The sequence below is a fragment of the Etheostoma spectabile genome, chromosome 11 (assembly GCF_008692095.1).
Source record: "Etheostoma spectabile isolate EspeVRDwgs_2016 chromosome 11, UIUC_Espe_1.0, whole genome shotgun sequence".
NCBI classification, from domain to species: Eukaryota; Metazoa; Chordata; class Actinopteri; order Perciformes; family Percidae; genus Etheostoma; species Etheostoma spectabile.
The window spans coordinates 3,295,396-3,313,845 of NC_045743.1; the positions used below are offsets into that span (position 1 = coordinate 3,295,396).

Here is an 18,450-nt window from a genome sequence, read left to right on the forward strand (position 1 = left end):
TTTTGTGCTTTACTGTCCCCAAAGGGTGCTTATGCGGTTAGGTACTGCCAAAAAGGGCAATTTTCCCGCACCGGTTTTGAGGCCTTGGCCCCACCGTATTATTCTTAACCAAACTCGGGCCAGTTTAAAAGTAAACTAAGTTATACGAATGGCCCCTGGCCCTTTTAAGCCACTAACCAGGGCTTTGGGAAGGTTTTTGGGTTTCCCTTTTCAAATTTGAAATTATTCATTAAACCCGGGGCTTTATCTAGTATTTACCTTTTCCCCCCCTTAAACAACACCCCCACTTCTTTTAGGGATTACCATTTGTAAAAAAAAAGTCTTTGATTAAACAAAAAAAAAACAGTTTTGTTGAAATAATCTAAAACCCGGGAAAAAAACACACCCCACAAGAGAGAGAAGAGGAGAGAGGGGAGAGGAGGAGGAGAGAGAGAGGGGGAACCAGAGGGGAGGGAGAGAGAAAGAGAGAGAGGAGAGAGTTATAGGGGAAAATGAGGTCATATAAAAAATAATCACTTTAAAAACAGAAGAAGTTTCCCTACAAAAGTTTTGATGAGTGAAGTGCAGGAAACGGCCTTTTGGCCCAGGCAATTTGGAGTGTGCTTGGGATTCTACAGACCCCAAAAAGTAAAAGCCTTTTTCTCCTTTTCTTCCAGTGTGAAAGCTGGCTTATTGCGACGTTCTGTTTTCATTTATGATATCGCATTTAAGATAAACGATCTAAACATTCAACGTAAGAATAAACTTATATTAGAGATTTTTTACTTATTTTTTTCTCCATTACACTTATTTATCAGACCACAGGGAAAAACTCAGATTTGGGAAAAAGCAGTCTTAAGGGAGAAAAACAGAATAAAAACGGGGCAGCAAAAAAAATACGGAATAACTTTGGAAAAAGCCTTTTCCTGCCTTTTGTGGTCCGTTACATGCACTCTGCGGGCGGACACACACACACACGGACACACAGTTGCCTGGCTACAGACAACACACACACACACACACAACACACACACACACACACACACACACAACACACACACACACACACACACACACACACACACCCACACACACACACACACACACACACACACAACACACACACACACACACACACACACACACACACACACACACAACACACACACACACACACACACACACACACACACACACACACACACACACCACACACACACACAGCGCTGTTAAAATAGATGCTACCGCTACTTTTACTCCCTTTTAATAACAAACATGCACATTAGCACAATAGTAGGTACGCATCAAATTGCAAAGACACAAAACAATTCATGGTGGGCATAACAGAAATGTCAGAAACGCATTTAAGGATGGCAGTGTTTTTCACTATTCACTTCAGCAGCATCTGAAGTGCTAAAAAAATCAAAATCAAATAAGCAGCCAGTTTAGACACAATGGCCATTTTGAGGGATGCCTTACAATTAACAATAAGAGCATGTTGATGTTTGAATCCTCCCACTGTTTTAAACCAAAATTTATAAGAATTATCAACCAACTCATGAATCCTATTTCCACTTGGACTGTATGAAGAGCAAGATTGAGTAACATAAGAATAGAAGGAGTGAAAAATGAAACGTAGAATTGCCTGAATGCAGCTTGTAACAGGAAGTTGAGGGAAGACCGTTATTGTGCCATATAGAAGAGGGAAGAATGTATGGGAAACGCATAAAGCATTAAGTCAAAATTATGTGATACAACTGCAGAAATCCGAGGTATTGGGGGTGGACAGAAATGTTGAGCTTGAAGAGACCAGGGGCAGATTTGAGACCCAGATAGGTCAAAAATTTACCTGTAAAGCCCATGTGAGCTCCCTCTCTGGCCTGTCGCCTCAGCCCCTCCACATCTTTGTAGTCAATGTAGACCAGGTCAATAGCCTGCAGACCAAATGCTTTGGTGGTCACAACCACCTTCTGCCTTGCATAAAGGAGCTCCCTGGCATCTTTAGTCCGTGTGGCACCTTGAGAACAAAACATAGGTGTACATTCACATCATATAGGTCAAAAAAGGCTGACCTCTGAGACATGCTTTTACAGACAGGCATATTTTACAATAAAATGTTCTCTGCCACAAACCCACAAAGAAAGAATGAGATAGTAGCACTTGTGAACAAGAAATAGTGAGGAGGTTAAGCAGAGGGTGTCATTGCTACCTATGCTGGCACAGAAGTCATCAGAGCCAAACACTACGCCGTCATGGTGTAGACCGGCGTTGGGAGCAAGTCGACGGATTTCCTCACAAACCTCCTGGAGAGAATATATATTAGTATAATACAGGCTGACTAAAGTGACACAGGAGTAAAAAGGGCGAGAAATGTTTGATATGTTACCACAAATGCTGCTGTGTAAATCTAATTAATAGTCCAATATTCCAACAGTAGTTCAAAACAAATTCCAGATTTATGAGTTTCTTATGCAGCCCAAAATTGGCATGTTCACACACAAATTCATCAACACCAATTCCTAACTTTTAATTCATTCTAATGTACTAACCCACAAACGGTTGCGGTCACATACTGCACATACATAAAAGTAAAACAACACAGCAAAAAGCTGATGAGGCATCTCTTATACTCCTGGCTAGTGATGAGTATCTACACTAGATACTTTTTGAGTACCATTTTAAACATTTCTGTATGAGTCATGGCTGAAGTTCAAAGGTTTATCTTAAAATACTGTCAAGTACGTAAAGCTGGCATTAAATGACAGGTCAGATTTGGCCTTTTTTTGCTCATTCTATAACCACATTTCCTGATTTAAATGTTAATATTTGCAAATTACAGACTGCATTTTAGAAAATCCGGAAGGAGTGTTTGTTAGTGTTTTTTTTCCTTCTTTTTTTTCTTTTTCTTAAATGGCATTGAAATACATGTACCTGTACTGAAAAATGTCTATTAATAACAAGTCCAAAGACAAGATTACTGGCCACAATTATTATTGACTGAGGAGGAAAAAATCTGGAATGTGATTGTCTGTGGTGAAACAATAAGAATTAATGCCTTGTGTCTCCTGGCTTTTGTTGGCCTCCAAATTAATTCCACCACTAGCTGTGCCACAGCATTTTTTTTGTTTCCGTGCTTGTAACCTGGGGTTCAGTCTGGGCAAAGATACAGGGTGTTCTCAAGAAAGCACACAGAGGCACCCCCTGCCATCAAAACACACCCATGTACACACTGACAACCACAGCCACAGAATAATGGATGGGAAACTAAAAGACAAATCAAAAGAAGGAAGGACAGCTTGTTTCTCCCCAAATGCCCAAAACCATGCCCTCTTCCCCATGTAGCTGAAGGTCGTGCTGTACTATAACAGGAACTGCTTTGATGCTTGCCAAAATATCATTAAGAACTTTTTTTCATATGATATTAAAACAGCTCCAATTAAAAAAATGTCTGCATATCTGGAAAGGGATGGATAGAGACACACACGCAGACAGACAGAGAAAAAGGACACACAAAAAGGCTCATTTTGAGAGACTGTCCAAAAGCTTTGAAACCCTTTCATTTTGGACACGTGGAGTGCTCTGCTCGCTGATGCAGTCTTTAATCTAAAGTGAACAATGGCCAAACAGCAAAATGTCTTACGCAGGCAGTTTTTTTTTTGGTGGGGGGAGATTGTTTGTAATTTACCTTAAAATTAAGCAGGCCCACAGCGGTTTCCACAAAGGTGACCAGACGAATGGGTTCTGTCAGTGCCCGTCCTTTCAAGTTGTGCTGAAACCTGTCAACAAACTAAGCACACAGGGACAATCTTATGCACAACTCATTAACAACACCCCCAGTATCTGTAAATAGAAAACAATAGAGCTCCAAACAATCACAATAAATTCATTTTGTTCTCGCTACTTTGTAAAGTCATCATCGTCACATTCATAACATGTCCGTGCTGTGGTGGTGCAGCTGCTGTTCTCTACAGTATTCGCTGTTTTGAAAATACTTTTCAGACTTATGATCGGGATTGAATCCATTTGTTGTATTGTGGATAATATGCACGGATCTTTAAATAAAAATTCTATTACTGTATTTTTGTTCTAGTCATGTCTGCTCTCCTCTGTAGAAATTGTGGTTAAATGCAGCTGCCACCCTCGGTGGACTTATCAATGCAATATTAGTTATATGAATGAGAAAAACAGGAAACACACACTGAGATACTGAGCTATTGAGTCAAGAGTAAATTTAAAAATTGGGAGAAGAAAATATTAAGCAGTAAAAATACGTAAATGATATGACACATCTTTCAAAATCCACTGTGGGGTAAGAGACAGAGAGGAGAGAAAAGAAATCTTAAGGTGCAAAAACTCACTTATGTATGAATCTTGACACCTTTATTACCTGCACTGTTCCCATTTCAGTCCTTACTCAAAAACACATCAATGTGGGTTCAAATAGCGGAGAGAGCGAGCACAGGAGAGCAGCAACAAAAGCGGGTGAAATGAAATATTTTACAATATCACCAGGGTTCCCCCTTCGTCTGAAGTCTTATGCTCTACCTTCTTTCACAGGATCCGCACAACTACAGCATGTGCTCCCCTGAGAGAGTATGCACATGTAAATGCACACATGCACACACAAGCACATGCATACACAGGGCAAACCAAAGAAGAAACAAAATACAGAAAAGGAGAGAAGAAACAAGATTTGGGATGTCTTTGAGTGTGTTTTACTCCTACATTATTCTGTTTCCCCCCCCCCCCATGGCAGGAAACAGGGAGACTTGAGCAACAATCATACTGTGATGTGACACTTTGCTGAGGCCTTTATTCTGCACGGCTCCTGCTAATATGCAAGCTCACCTAAGTAAGGCTTTAAAACCAAGTTTAATTCTTTGAAGACCAAAGCATTTACATTTTTTTCCAACAGACCAGTTCACAGCTAGCCCTGGACTGCCAGTGGGGTAGCCCAAATTCCAAAATCTATCATCTGGAAACACACAAAAGCCCCCACCGTCAGATATTTCCTTTCAAAGCCAGTCAAAAAAAAAAGGGGGTGGGGGGGGGAGAAAAGAAGAAGGCGTAAAAACTCAGGGTAGAAATATCTAACTCCATGTCCCTCCTTCCTCTCCTTTTTCCTCACTCCCTCTTTGACACACCAGGAAAAAGACAGATATAAATAACCTCAGGTAGAGCACTGCTATTTTTCTAAATGAAGAGCAAAACAACCCCAGTGCTTGCACTCACCACTCTTGTTCTCAAAACTGAAAGAGTGGGCCTCCATTGAAGGATTTCATAAAAAATAGGGGCAATTTTAATCATCTCTCCATTCAATCTCAGTTGGGTAAATCATATCTGAGAGATTTGCATAAATACAAACCATCAAAGACTTTTCATCTTCAAAGAGGTTTTCAAGACCCAATAGGCTTTGTACTGTAATCATCTGAGGTCACAACCCTGTGGGAGCAGGGCTGCTATGGTAACATAAAAACTAACGCTGGGGGCTTAGCATAATATCCCCCCTCCTTCGCAAACACAGGAAGGGGTGGGGGGGTCCGATCAGGGAGTGTGAAAAGAGGGTGTAGATAAACCTATTTCTGTGACAGAGGAAAGTAGATAGATATGGCCCGTTGTGGCGAAACCTGGCTGATATTACACACAGAGATTACCACCACGACACTGTGCCACGCAAACCCTAACAAGGCCACGGCGAGCCAAGCAGGCTGTTTGGATTCGGCTGAAGGAAAACTAATGACAGCGCAATGCCACACCGCTGGCTAAAGAGCCTCCCAGCCTCTCTGATTACATGTTTCTGTCCTGCTGTATTCTCCTCTTCAGCTATTATACACCTTTGAGGGCCTGATTTATTACACTGCATAAGAGGTACTATAATGCTTGTCGATTGTGCCTTTGGAGCATACAGCAACCATTAGCTGCCAATGGCTCTCAAAACTAGGGCCCTTTGAGATGTTATTCACTACTGAATTTAAAAAAAGTAAAAGAAAGAAAAAAGACAAAATAACACTTCTTCTTGCCATTCAAAGCCATGCTACAAACAAGCCCTCTGACAATTTCACCACCCAATCATGAAAAGAGAAGGAGGGAGGGATAGAGCTAGAGAAAGGAGGCTATAGTGGGACAAGTTTCAATTAATTTTCTTCAAAAGGGGGCCAGATTAAATGTTTCCGGCTTGCTGAAGTGTTCATTTCACAGAGGGGAAGCGGAGAAAGAGATGAGGGGAGGGGACAGGAGGAGGAGTAGAGGAGGAGGAGCGGGACAGGGTGCGATTCTTTCGGTCCCAGTGCACACCAAATAGTGTGGTGGGCAAAGAATGCACACGGCTCCGAATCTGTGTGAGAATTGTCCTCAGACAAAGGAGGGAGTTCCGCCTGTTATAGCCCAATAAGGCCTGTCAGTCACACAAGGGCTGGGGGAAGAGGAGAAAGGCAGAGCTAAAGGTTTCCACACAAAGAGAAACAAGCAAGTCCATCTTTTAGCGACAAATCAGCCTGGAAGTTCCTGTGCTAATATCAATAAAAAAAGAGAGAAAAATAAACAAGTGAGGGAATTACTGCGCTGCCTTACAAGAGTGGAGAAAATCAGACATGCGCTTACAACGCAGACGTATGAATGCGCACACAGAAAAGCTTGTGTAAAGAAGACACAGAGAAAGTTTGAGGGACAAGATTAGTTGAGCATACATGAATGAATGAATGTATGAATGTCCTATCCAGAGCTAGAGACTGTTTCAGGAGCACACATGCACCTGCTGATGCAGAAACCCCCTGACAAACACACTTTAAATCCAATATAAAAACAGATTTACAGAACACTCAGTGTTTTTTGCAACAAAGCTTTAGTATGACAAAAAAAATACATAAGCAAGCAATTGCTTAATCATTTTATAGCTCCCAACGGACTGACTGTGATTTTCAGCCTAATAATATTACTAATAACAGTGGATGTTTTTCAAAAAAGAAAAACGGAAAATGAATGCAGAATAAAATTGACTTAAGTGAGGAAAAGTAGCAAAGGGAGAAAAGGCTGAGCTTAGGGAGAGAATTAGTGAACACCTGTCAGCAATTATACTTGGAAGAAAGAAAGGGAAGCAGGAAATAGATGTGTTCTAATTAAAACCACTAGTTAAAAACTTCCTGCTCTTGCCCCAAGACCATGTATGAGAGAGAGTGTGTGTGTGTGTGTGTGTGTGTGTGTGTGTGTGTGTGTGGTGTGTGTGTGTGGGTGTGTGTGTTTGTGCGTGCGTGCGTAGAAACACTGAGGGAAAAGCCAGACAAGTCACCCTCCTTTCAACCCTCTATCTTTTCTAAAATAATCTAAATGTCTCCTCCTGTGTTATCACCAGAACACACTTCTGAATGTGCCTGACACAATTTTAAAAGCTTAAAAAATGCTCAGGTAGTGGCCGGATTGGCTCAGTTGGTAGAGCAGGCGCACATTTACGTGGAGGTTTATGCCTCTCTCTCCCCTTTCTCACCTAGCTGTCCTGTCCATTAAAAGGTGGAAAAGTCGCCATAAAAAAATCTTTAAATAAAAAAAGGCTCAGGTAAACAGCTTGAGTGTATGCAAAGAGAGAGATAAAGTATTTAGCTAAAAGTACTTCAGTACAGCACCTTTAACTGTATTCAAACACAAACAGTGAAATGGGCAGACAGTAACCTGGTTTCTCCTGTTAAGGGAACCATATGGAGCTGATCAGAAAGGCGTGCATTAATGATGTCACTGTCTCCTGACCTTTAAGGACCTGACATCCGTACAGCGCCCCTTTATAGAAAGCCAGAGGGATGGCCAAACCTAGACAAACACCTCTTGAACAGAGCACACACCCAGTTAGAATGGACAAATTGCTATTGATAAAAACAACAATTGGGAACTATATTAGTGGGCAATGCACTGCAATTGTTTATCAGTTTGTGTGCAATTATCAATATCCCTTGTAAGAATGCAAAAGCTTGTTATATTTTACCTCAAATCTGGTCTATCAGGTTGTGATACACGTATGAAGACTTTTAGTCAGAGACGTGACAGGAGATCTTTAAGAACAACGTGTAAGGCAACTGGATTTGCTTTCTCACTTGCTTTTGAATTTGCAAAACAAGCCAATGTGATCTTCCTCATACACAACTGACAACATAGCCTTTCGACTTAATATTCAAGAATATTCAAAGGTGTGCATGAGTAATGGATTCATGCACATGCATGTTTGCGGCATATATTTTTTTTTATACATGATACCAGTTTGGCTGAGTGCTTTAAGTTAAATTAAATTAACTCTTAGCCACAATGGACACTGTTCAAGACAGTTTCCAGTAAGTTTAGCACTGGCAAAAGGCACCGTTGTGTTGTTACAGAGAGCTATAGGGCTTCTGAAGCTAATCTGAAGAAATGTCATCCGTTTCTTGAGCAGCAGCCAAGAAAAACACTCTGTCTGTCCCTGAGTCCTGCCACAGGGATCGATTCCCACTTTTACTGGGAAATGGAAAAGTTTGTTATGATTGCTTTGAAGATTCCCGTGGTTTCCTCTTACTTCATGAGTTTGTGGAAGAGCTGCACTGTGTTTTTTAAAACACAACCAGAGGTGAAAGAGAGAAAAGTCAAGGGTATTTTTCTGTTTTGTTTCAATTTTTTACATGTATTGCAACTTTGTGTTTTGTTTTATTAGGAAGTGGTTGCATTTCATTCATTTGTTTTCTGATTGCTCCATTCAGCCTTCTTTGACTTGAAATACTACAGGAGCATTTATAAGGTGAGCCAATGTCTTGAACTTACCCACTGTACCTCCTGCATGTCCTCCACTTTGGGCAACATGATGGCAGGAGGGAGAACCTCAGCCTGCAGGATGACCTGTAGGTCAGCCTCAGCTAAGCCACTGGACACCGAGTTCACCCTCACACACTTCTCCGTCCGGCCCAGGTCCAGTTCCGCTAACATCCTGGGAATGGTCTCCCTGGCCTCTGTCTGTGTACAGGAACAGAAACCACACCATTATTTCATGTGATGCATCTGGTTAGGCTGCACTTTTAAATCACCAATAAAAGACTTTTTAAGATTCAAAAACGTACATTTTAAAAGCTCGTTACTGTGATAAATGAATAGAAAAATATATGGGGAAAAAATGCTACATGGAACAAAAAATAAAGGTTGAAAACAGGAGATTTGGTCTTGTTCCATTGAACATTTACAAGAAAAAAAATGGATGGATGCAAATCAGTTCCATTCACCAAAATAGTACTGGATAAATTGTTGAATGCAATAAAAGTCAAATTTCCTCCCAAGGAAATGTGGCTACATAAATTATATTGACCATTAACCATGATCATAAAAATACACAACACATTGCAGACACAAATAATGTGTCATACGTGTGGGCGGTTGACAAAGCCAATCTGGAATAAATAATATGAAGATGAAATGTTAACGTATAAAAAAAAATAGTAACACCTGCACTCTCCCTTGACTGCAGTTTATCAATATACAGTATGCCACAAATCCACACAAAATACGCTGCACACTCAACTTTGCTCTCTCAATGCAGGCATTGTATGAGCTGAGCAGGAAGAGAGATGAGGAGGATGTTAAAAAAAAAGAAGAAAAAAAAATAAATCAAAAAGATGCCTACAGTCCTAACTTCTATCAGTAACACAGTAGCACACGCCGCTTTATTAAAACCAGATGCTGGACTACGGGAATGAAGAGAAAGAAGAGGCTAGTGAGAAGAGCGAGGTTGGGAGAAATGTGGTCCGAGTTAAGCAGCATGAGGAAACGGTAGCTTAGGAGTTGTCAGGTCAGATCAGAGGCTGGAGCCTTTGAGAGAGTGTGTGTGTGTGTGTGTGTGTGTGTGTGTGTGTGTGTGTGTGTGTGTGTGTGTGTGTGTGTGTGTGTGTGTGTGTGTGTGTGTGTGTGTGTGTGTGTGTGGTGTGTGTGTGTGTGTGTGTGTGTGGTGGAGATGCTCAGATATTGGGGGACCTCTCTCTCAAATAAAAAATACTCTTAAACTGACACTGAGTAGAATATCTAAACAGGCTGTTCATTAGAAGACCGATCTCAGAAGAGATGTGGGTTAGTGCATAAAAAAGAAACTGTAGACAAATATAACATGGAGAGCCCATACATCACAACCTCTTGTAAAAACTAAAGCGGACTACAGTCAGTAGGTTCAGTTGTATGAGAGCCGTCTCTCAAGGGTCACGGGACAGCTTCTGAGACAAAACAGCCCTCGCTCTGATCTCCTGGAATGCAGAACTGTACTTGATATTACGAACACCCCTCCAGTATCAATAAAATATGGTATCAAAGTACATATCAAAGATTTGCTCGGATTTAATAGGGGTCATGAGCGGGCTGGACTGCTGTGTGTCATCTATGTCTGTCTTTCACCTCATTGAATGAGACAAGAGGGATTGTCACACCATATGATGAAGCACTGTGATCTTTGACTAACTTTTGCTTTAACCTCTCTGTTACTCTGGCTTATTGTTGCTCTCATAGGCCAAGATAGACCTGTAACTGTACCCTGGTAACTTAAAACGGATGGAGCGATTTACGCAGACATAATTCACTATTCATAAACCTGCTACTTGGTGGATTAAATTCTGTCTGTCCCTCCCCAGTTCTTGGTGACTGCAGAAAATTGATTTGTGTGAACCGCTGGCTGCCTCATAATGTCAGGAGTCACACTGATCCCTGACCAAACTAAATAAATAGCGATTGAGAAATGATGTAATAGCATGGTTTATAACATTCACATATCAAATAGACTGGAGAGGGTCGAGTCTCCCGCTCCAACCTCAGCCTGATACTAGCAGCCTGCATGTGTAAAACCCTTTTAATGTAACCAGAGACCGCTCATTGCAAGGATTGTCTCCTGTACTTTTCTCTTTTTGCAACGGTATTTCTAAAACCATGAAGCCAGGAATGGCTAAGGAGAAGGCCAGATAACTGTGCACTATCAGTTCTTTTATCTCCCTATCTCTCCGTAACGTAAGAGAGAGATATTATTACGCCAGACACCTTGACCCCTATGAGTTCCGCTACTCGGAGCTTGAATAAAGCCCTTTGAAAAGGAGATATTCTACATTAATGGACAGCCATCCAACAAGTTGCTTCAAAGCTCCCTCCCCAATCACCTGGTGTCCCATGGAGAGCTCGCCCCAATGTCAGCTCCATTCCTCTTTGATTCCCCTTCATCATCTTCATCATTAGAAGCTGACACACAGGCAGGCAAGCGGGCGAGCAGTTGGCCATGCAGGCAGGGCCTTCAAATGCATAGATGCACACAAGAACCTTTTCAAAGGCAGAGAGGCTGACCTTCCAAAGAGCGAGGTCAGCTCCTTAACACACAGCCTGAGCCTCGACGCTCAGGATCCTACAGAGTGCTGTGTATACGTGACACAGCATGGCTACTGCCTTGTAGACACCACATCAGACTGTTGCGTCCAAACTGATGTGTGTACAGTCCACAGTGGGACAGCCTTCCTCTCCAGCATCAGATCATGGATGTCCAGCCTTGCCATCATGTAGCTTGAAACAAGCAACGTCAAACATCTTCTCTGGACAGACTCTGGGTGTAGACTCGCACTCCCTGTCCCTTTATTCAATTTAAATTAGATCTCAGGAAAATGCTTGTTACTGTACATACTGGACAGAAAGGAGGAAAAATAAAAAAAGGTCTGCATGAAATGTGTATTAGAAAAGGCATAAGAATGGTTAGATTTAATGTGTCTATAAATTAAAAGTTGTGGGATTTGCCTGAGAAACAGCAAAATACAAAATATTAGCTGGGTTCTGATTACGAATCATTTACAACATTAACAATTCAGTGTTTTCTGTCTGTCTGCATTCTCAAAAACACACTTGTACTGTATGTAGAGCGTAACTTTTATCACTGACAAGGTGCCTTCAAACAGCATTGTGCTGTGTCTTTTATTCTGAAAGTGTATATATAGTCTTGTGTAAAAAGAGTGGGAAACAAAATGAGAGTAGGTTGTTTTTCCTTCTTTTAAAAAAAAAAAAATCCTTTTTAGAGCTGGCGTTTTGCATCCTGCTGAGCATCTCGCGATGCCATTTAAAATGAGCTGTAGACTATCGCAGGTGAAGTCTGCCTGCCTGAAGTGTGACTGTGTACGCATTTGTTCCTCGGTCTTTGTCAGCGTGTGTGTTGGTGGTTGTGTGTAAGCAGGCTTCAAGTCATTGCGGATGGGTTTTTGACAAGTGGCACGCTGCCCTACAGTAAGCTAGAGTGACATGACTGACTAATTCAGGCTACAATGATAACTGAGACGTAGCAGAAGAAGATCCAGGCCTTCACTCTTGTCAGTTGGAGACACACTGTGTTATCCGTTATCCTGTCAGGGCAGACAACAAGACATAACTAGCAGGATAGAGAAGAAGACATTTGTAAATAGTGAAACCTGCTTGTCATAGTTGGTCAAAACTGACAGCCGGAGGTAGAAGAACAAATCTAGTTATTACTCACTATTTGTTCACTTTAATTAGCCATGAAAAGCTCTCATTACAGCTCTTTGGTTACAGTTCATTACAAGCTGCACTGCAATGTGTTTTTGGGAAATTAATTCCCAAGGCTATGTATCCATTTTGATGGAAAAATGAAGGTAAGTTCCATCATTCAGTATCTTCACATATTTAATCTATTCTCTGCAGAATTACAATTATTTTGTTCATTAGTGATTATGCATCAGTTGGTTTCCTAGCGATTTATGTCTCATTTGCAAATCCCAGTACAGCTGTCTCCACCAACATAGTCTGTCTAATTTACAGATTGCCCAGACTCCTCACAACAACTAACACAGGAATTATTATGCTTAACTTGACATCTCTCTATTAGCTTTCTTTTAAATCAATAATTGGCTTTTAGACTGTGATTAATTAACATTAATATTATTATTATTATTATTATTATTTATTATTGTATTTAAGTTTGGCTTTATTTCTAAGCTTTGAAGAGCATGAGCTGTAGGGCGTTTTCAAGTCATGATTTATCAGGTAATACTGCATCTAGGCAGAACAATACATGGTGTACTTTAAACAATATAAAGTTTGCAGAGGCAACTCATTTCATGGGTAAAAAAATGCCAAGTAAGAAATAAATAAATACTACAACATGCTCTATGGCTGTAGTGAAGTAAATAATGCACACAGTCAAAGATAACTAAAGATTATCTGGTTTCACTTGACAGTGTTTTATCAGCAAAACTCTACACATGTACAACAAAAGCTTCAATAAAATAGTATTTTACTTTTTCAATACAACACACTAAAAATCATACATCTGGAGCCAATATATCACCCCATTATGATTCCAAAGTCAGTTAATTAACGATAATATTACCCAGCTCCACCACATGACAGCTCTTGAAGCTGTACTATGTGGAGAAAAAGAGACGTCTTGGAAGATCCTTGGAAGGATGCATTTCTTTTTAACTTGGTGCGAATAAGGTAAAGAAGGTGTGAAAACACAACAAGTGAACTGCAAACATGTGTCATGAGCCCACATGTGAAAAGTACAACTAATTACATGACAACAAATGGCCAATGACGCATGAGTTTGTGTTCAAATTAATAGAAAACAATTAGGTTTCAAATAGCTAGCTGGGGTTTGATTACGTCAATGTGCCTTGCCATTAAGACAGAAAATTTAAATTAAGTAAAATTCTTGCAAAATAAGAAGTATAGCATTGCCGTGCAGCAACATCTGCTCCATTTCTTTCCTCCTCCAATTCCTTAAAGTTTGTCTCTCCTCGTCGCCTTCTCCATCATCACTCCTTCTACTGGGGTTACTCTCCGAGTGTTGCGTTGCGCAGCCCACGTAGCAAAGAGCGTTGCGGGCTGCGGCTCTGCCAGTGAAAACACAAGAGTGTAACAGGATAATGCGAGAGGGAGAGAGGGCCTCTCTGTTCTCTACATCTCAGCATTTTCTGATCCCTTGCTCGGCCTCAATCCTCGCCCTTAACCCACGGTATTTGGATCAGCTGCATGAGTATGTGTATCAAAAGTTACTCAAAAGACGTGAGAAAAGCTCAAATGTAATCTATGACCTATATTGATATCTAAAAACACGTGTGACGTGAGAATAAATGTTTAAAACTTTCACTCCTTTAAATCCCTCCACTTTCTGTGTGATCCAACAACGGACAAGCCCTCTCCATACCTGAGCAACGAATGCTAATCACAGCGCTCTCATCACTCGCTTATGTACCCTGACCTCTCGTTTGCCGATCATACCCTCCCAAAGGACTCCAATCAATACCTGACACATGACACTTAACACACACATACACTGTGACAGACAGTGAGGTTCATATTTGAAGAGATTCTGATCTGGTTTGGACAGGGTCTATTTTCTGGCTGAGTGGCTCACATCCGGTTTGTGAGTCTCTCTCGAGTCTCCTGGGTCCTCTGAGGTGTTGAGCGTGCAAGTATACAAGCACACGCACACAATAACATGTACATACTGTACACAGATGTAAATACATGCACACACTGACACACACTAAACACAAATGTTCAGTATTCATAATTCAACTGGCTAACATTATTTCCCAGGAGTTCTTTCTGTCAAAAGTTTAGTCATTTGAATCCACTTAAATGGAGAGCAGATCTTTTAGTGTCCTCTGGAATAACACAGTGAGCATTGAACTGAGGTCATGCATCAGTTGACAGTTGGCTGCATAATTTATGTTAAGTTGAAAATCTTTGGTGTCAGACACAGTTCATGCATAGACCATGGCTCACATATTGACTGCGCTACAGCCAGAAAAAGTTAAATCGGCCGTAATATCTTCCCACATCTTCCCACAGCTGCTCTCACGGTAACTACAAACGTCCATCTCCGGACAGTGTGCACAACCACCAGACATAAGGTTAAACAGTCAGGGTTAACAACTTTATGAAAGAACCACTACCACAAGTACCCATCGGTTTCTCAATCGCTAATGCAAGAACTCAAAGCAAAAGTAACAACAGAGAACGCCTTTTAGTAGAAGAATTGGAAACATTCCCAATGACAAGTTAAGATGATTTTCCACACAAAAACATTTGACTTTACTGTAAAATTGTCAACTCAGACCAGATGCAATCTTGACCCATAATCGCCTTTTCTTGCATGAGAAGTTACGGTTAACTACAAGGGGTACATAACACTTGTACCTTAGAATACAACAGACCTACAATAAATGCTACCTTTTTGAAGGTTGTTATTCTTTGTCGAGATTGTGGCAAAGATGTGTTGATTTACCCAACTAACTGCTCAAGTTGCTGCATAGGACTGCATGTTGCCCCTTCATGTCTGACCAGGAAGATTGGTAAAAATTATTAGTACTGTCACTAGCTTTCATGCCATGCAGTATGACACATCTATTGTTACAGGCGGCAGTTATACAACTTTTAATACATTAATTTAATTACTGAAAAGAAGTATACAAATAACATCTGCAATCTCTGTTTTCACATCCATGTACTCATAAAACTGTAAATTCCAGTGAGTGACATGTTTCTGGCTTCCACGTGGGCCCAATGATAATTAATAAAGTTATTTTAGATGGTGTATACACCTTCAGTTAAACAAATAGTATATAAACTAAGTAAAGCACTAACCAATAGTCCTGCTTCTTTAATGTTCAGTGAATGCAGGAGACTGGTCCTCACTGGTCGTACTTAGACGGCAGACGGCATGTGCTTGCGTGCATGTGCATTTGTGTGTGAACGTCTGTCCATGTGTGACTATATGTGCACACTTGCCTGTGTGTGCATGTTTGTGTTCTGCATGTCTTGTGTATTTGCAGGGGCGTGCCGGTGTGTAAGAGGTGCTCCCCGTTGTGTCGGCCGTGCCACCATGCCATCTGGAGAGGAAATCGAGTGTGAAGTACAGTATAGTTTGGGACCAAGCTCCGTGGCAGCGGCTCAGCAGTTAGTTCATTAGTTCCAAACTTCCAGGGATTAGGGGAGAATCTCTACGGCAGGGAGGCAGGGGGGAGTCAGGGAAGATGGAGGGACCCATGTGGGGAAAAGAGAGGGCGAGAGAGAAACGCCAGGAGGAATACTGGACCATAGGGCATTAAGAGACAGAGAGAACATGAGAGAGAGAAGATAAACAATCTTAACCCTGAGGACCCTGGCGAGGGGAGATGAGCGAGAGAGAGGGAAAATGAAAGAACAAGACAGCGAGGGAGAGAGGAGGAGAGAGGACAGGTGTAGCCGTCAGTTCCGCTCCGGGGTTTCAACCTGCCCTCCCTCTTCCTCCACCCCACTGATCATACAGATATGATGATATGTGTAAGAGTGTTAGAGCACTCAGCCTTGTCTTTTCTCCCTCTCTCTCTCCTCCTCCTTCTTCTCTCCCCTCTGGGTCTGTGGTGACAGTTAGCAAGCTCTGGGTGGCTCCTACCCTTTACTCCTTTTCTCATCTCCCTGCCTCGTAAGCAGCCAGCATTACTGCCAAAATGGAACGCAGACATTTTTGGAGTCAAAGCGGCAGGTAATTAAAGCGGGCGCTGCCGGATTTCAATTTTCAAGGGGAGGGGGTAGACTGACCTTCATGGCGTACCGTTTTGTCATGAATATCCTTCCCTGTTTTAAGGTGAATGTGACAGATAATGAAAAGAATACATTAATGAGGAAATAATAGGATGGTTGTGGGCAGTAGCCCCATTTGAGGCCTATCCATGCACCGGTAACTAACCTCGCATTTCACCTAAGCCTTTGTTGCCTTTATCAAAACAGTGGTTCAGGATGGTATTTACCAAGCAAAGTCTCTGCTTTGCTCCCTTTCTTTGATTTGTTTTCGATTCAGTTGGCCCCTGAACAAATCTTAATCTGGCATACTAGGAGGTCAGGTTATGGGTGACATTTTTAAATTACCGTCAGGGGCTCTACATTTTGTCTAAAATTTGTGAATTTTTCAATTCAGCTAGGTATTTACTGACAAAAGTCCAGTGACCAGCAACATGTGACCAGCAACATTTGCATCTGATTTGCATGAAGTTTGTCAATGTAAGATCTGTACATTCAATTTATTTGGCAGTTGCTTTGTTCCAACACAACTTACAATAAGTGCTTTAAAACTCTAAAAGTAACATGAGCCAGATGTCGTCAAAATACAAAAAGTGCAAGCATTCCAAATGAACACTTTCAAAGATTTTAAAAACCTACGTTGCAAGGCTTAGGGATGCATGGCTGTGTTTACACTGCAAGGCATCTGAATTCTCACGATATTATGAGAACATGCGATAATCACATTTCACCCAAAATCCATCTTGTCAGGCTTTGAGTAATGAGTTTGTTGTCCGCACCAATCAGCATCGTGTGAGGAGCAACTGGCAGCGGCGGCAGTGGTTCAGGTGTGACAACACAAAGACGCAACGTACAAAATAACAATGGCGGCTCCTTAAGAGGTTAGCTAGAGGTTAGCTAGATTCTGCAATAGCATAATTTATATCAGAACTGGAGATTATCTCTTTATTGAAAGAAGAGCAAAGAACGGTGTTTTCACCTGAAGAATTTGACAGACAGATGGTTCATCCAGTCACTTGCCAGGTATTTTGCCTTTTGCTTGCCCTTTAATAAAGGTTTCCAATGAAACTATTCAGGTGGATCAGTGAAACAAAGCATCTTGTAAGTCAGGTTGGGCTCGGGCTTGTTTCAATTTCTTTTAACCAATCGCAACAATCCTGTGCGGCACTGGACTTAACAGGAACACCATAAAATATATTGCATGACTTCAAACACATACTTCCTCAGTGCAGGCTTTTAGTAGATTTGTACACATGCATATTGACTGTTCAACACCTAAAGAGGAGCCGTAAAGCCGAAAATATCCCCCTGTGTATGTAATAAAGAAGACAATATTGTTTTGAAAATATAATTTTCAAAACATTGAAAAAGAGAAAATTTAAAACGTTTTATTTATCCAAAACAAATCTTTGCAGTATTCCTGACACACACACACACACACACACACACACCACACACACACACAACAAAACAAAAAACACACACCATGTCCAACAACAAAAACACACACACACAACCCCCCAGGAGTTTTAAATTGCACAGTGGAGAACACAACTGGAGTGTGGAATTGAAGATGGGAGACATGTGGAAGAGATTATGTAGGAGGTATTACATAAATATTTTCTATATTACATAGTATGACCTACAAACACATAATAGATTACAGGATTGTTGCACACTGTGTCTGCCTCTTTTAAAGCTATCATGGACCTATGGTGTCAAAACACTTTTTAGCCTGTACTGTGAAGTGCTGATTTAGCCAGATTAAAGAATGAGAAAGTAATGGGATGAGGTATTTGAGGTACAATACTATTTTCCAGAATGTGTTGTTGTCATTGTTGAAGTGCTACTAGTGGAGGACAGAGAGGTAAGCCTGATGTGGGACAGAACATGATAATGTATTTTAGGGGAATGGAGCTGTGCTGTAGCCAATATTCTCCT

At 41.2% G+C, this 18,450-nt stretch overlaps 1 protein-coding gene across 1 annotated transcript in view; it reads right to left on the bottom strand.

Annotated features, from left to right (window-relative positions):
* Positions 1–1,570: 1,570 nt before the first annotated feature.
* The window catches only part of clybl (citrate lyase beta like), a 54,539-nt gene continuing 37,659 nt past the window's right edge, over positions 1,571–18,450 (bottom strand). Inside the window, exons 3-6 of the mRNA XM_032530122.1 lie at positions 8,752–8,940; positions 3,665–3,766; positions 2,189–2,282; positions 1,571–1,996 (exon numbers count right to left, since the gene is read on the bottom strand). Of these exons, the coding sequence (XP_032386013.1) occupies positions 1,713–1,996; positions 2,189–2,282; positions 3,665–3,766; positions 8,752–8,940 (669 nt within the window). The 3' untranslated portion in view covers positions 1,571–1,712. The remainder of the gene's footprint in view (positions 1,997–2,188; positions 2,283–3,664; positions 3,767–8,751; positions 8,941–18,450) is intronic.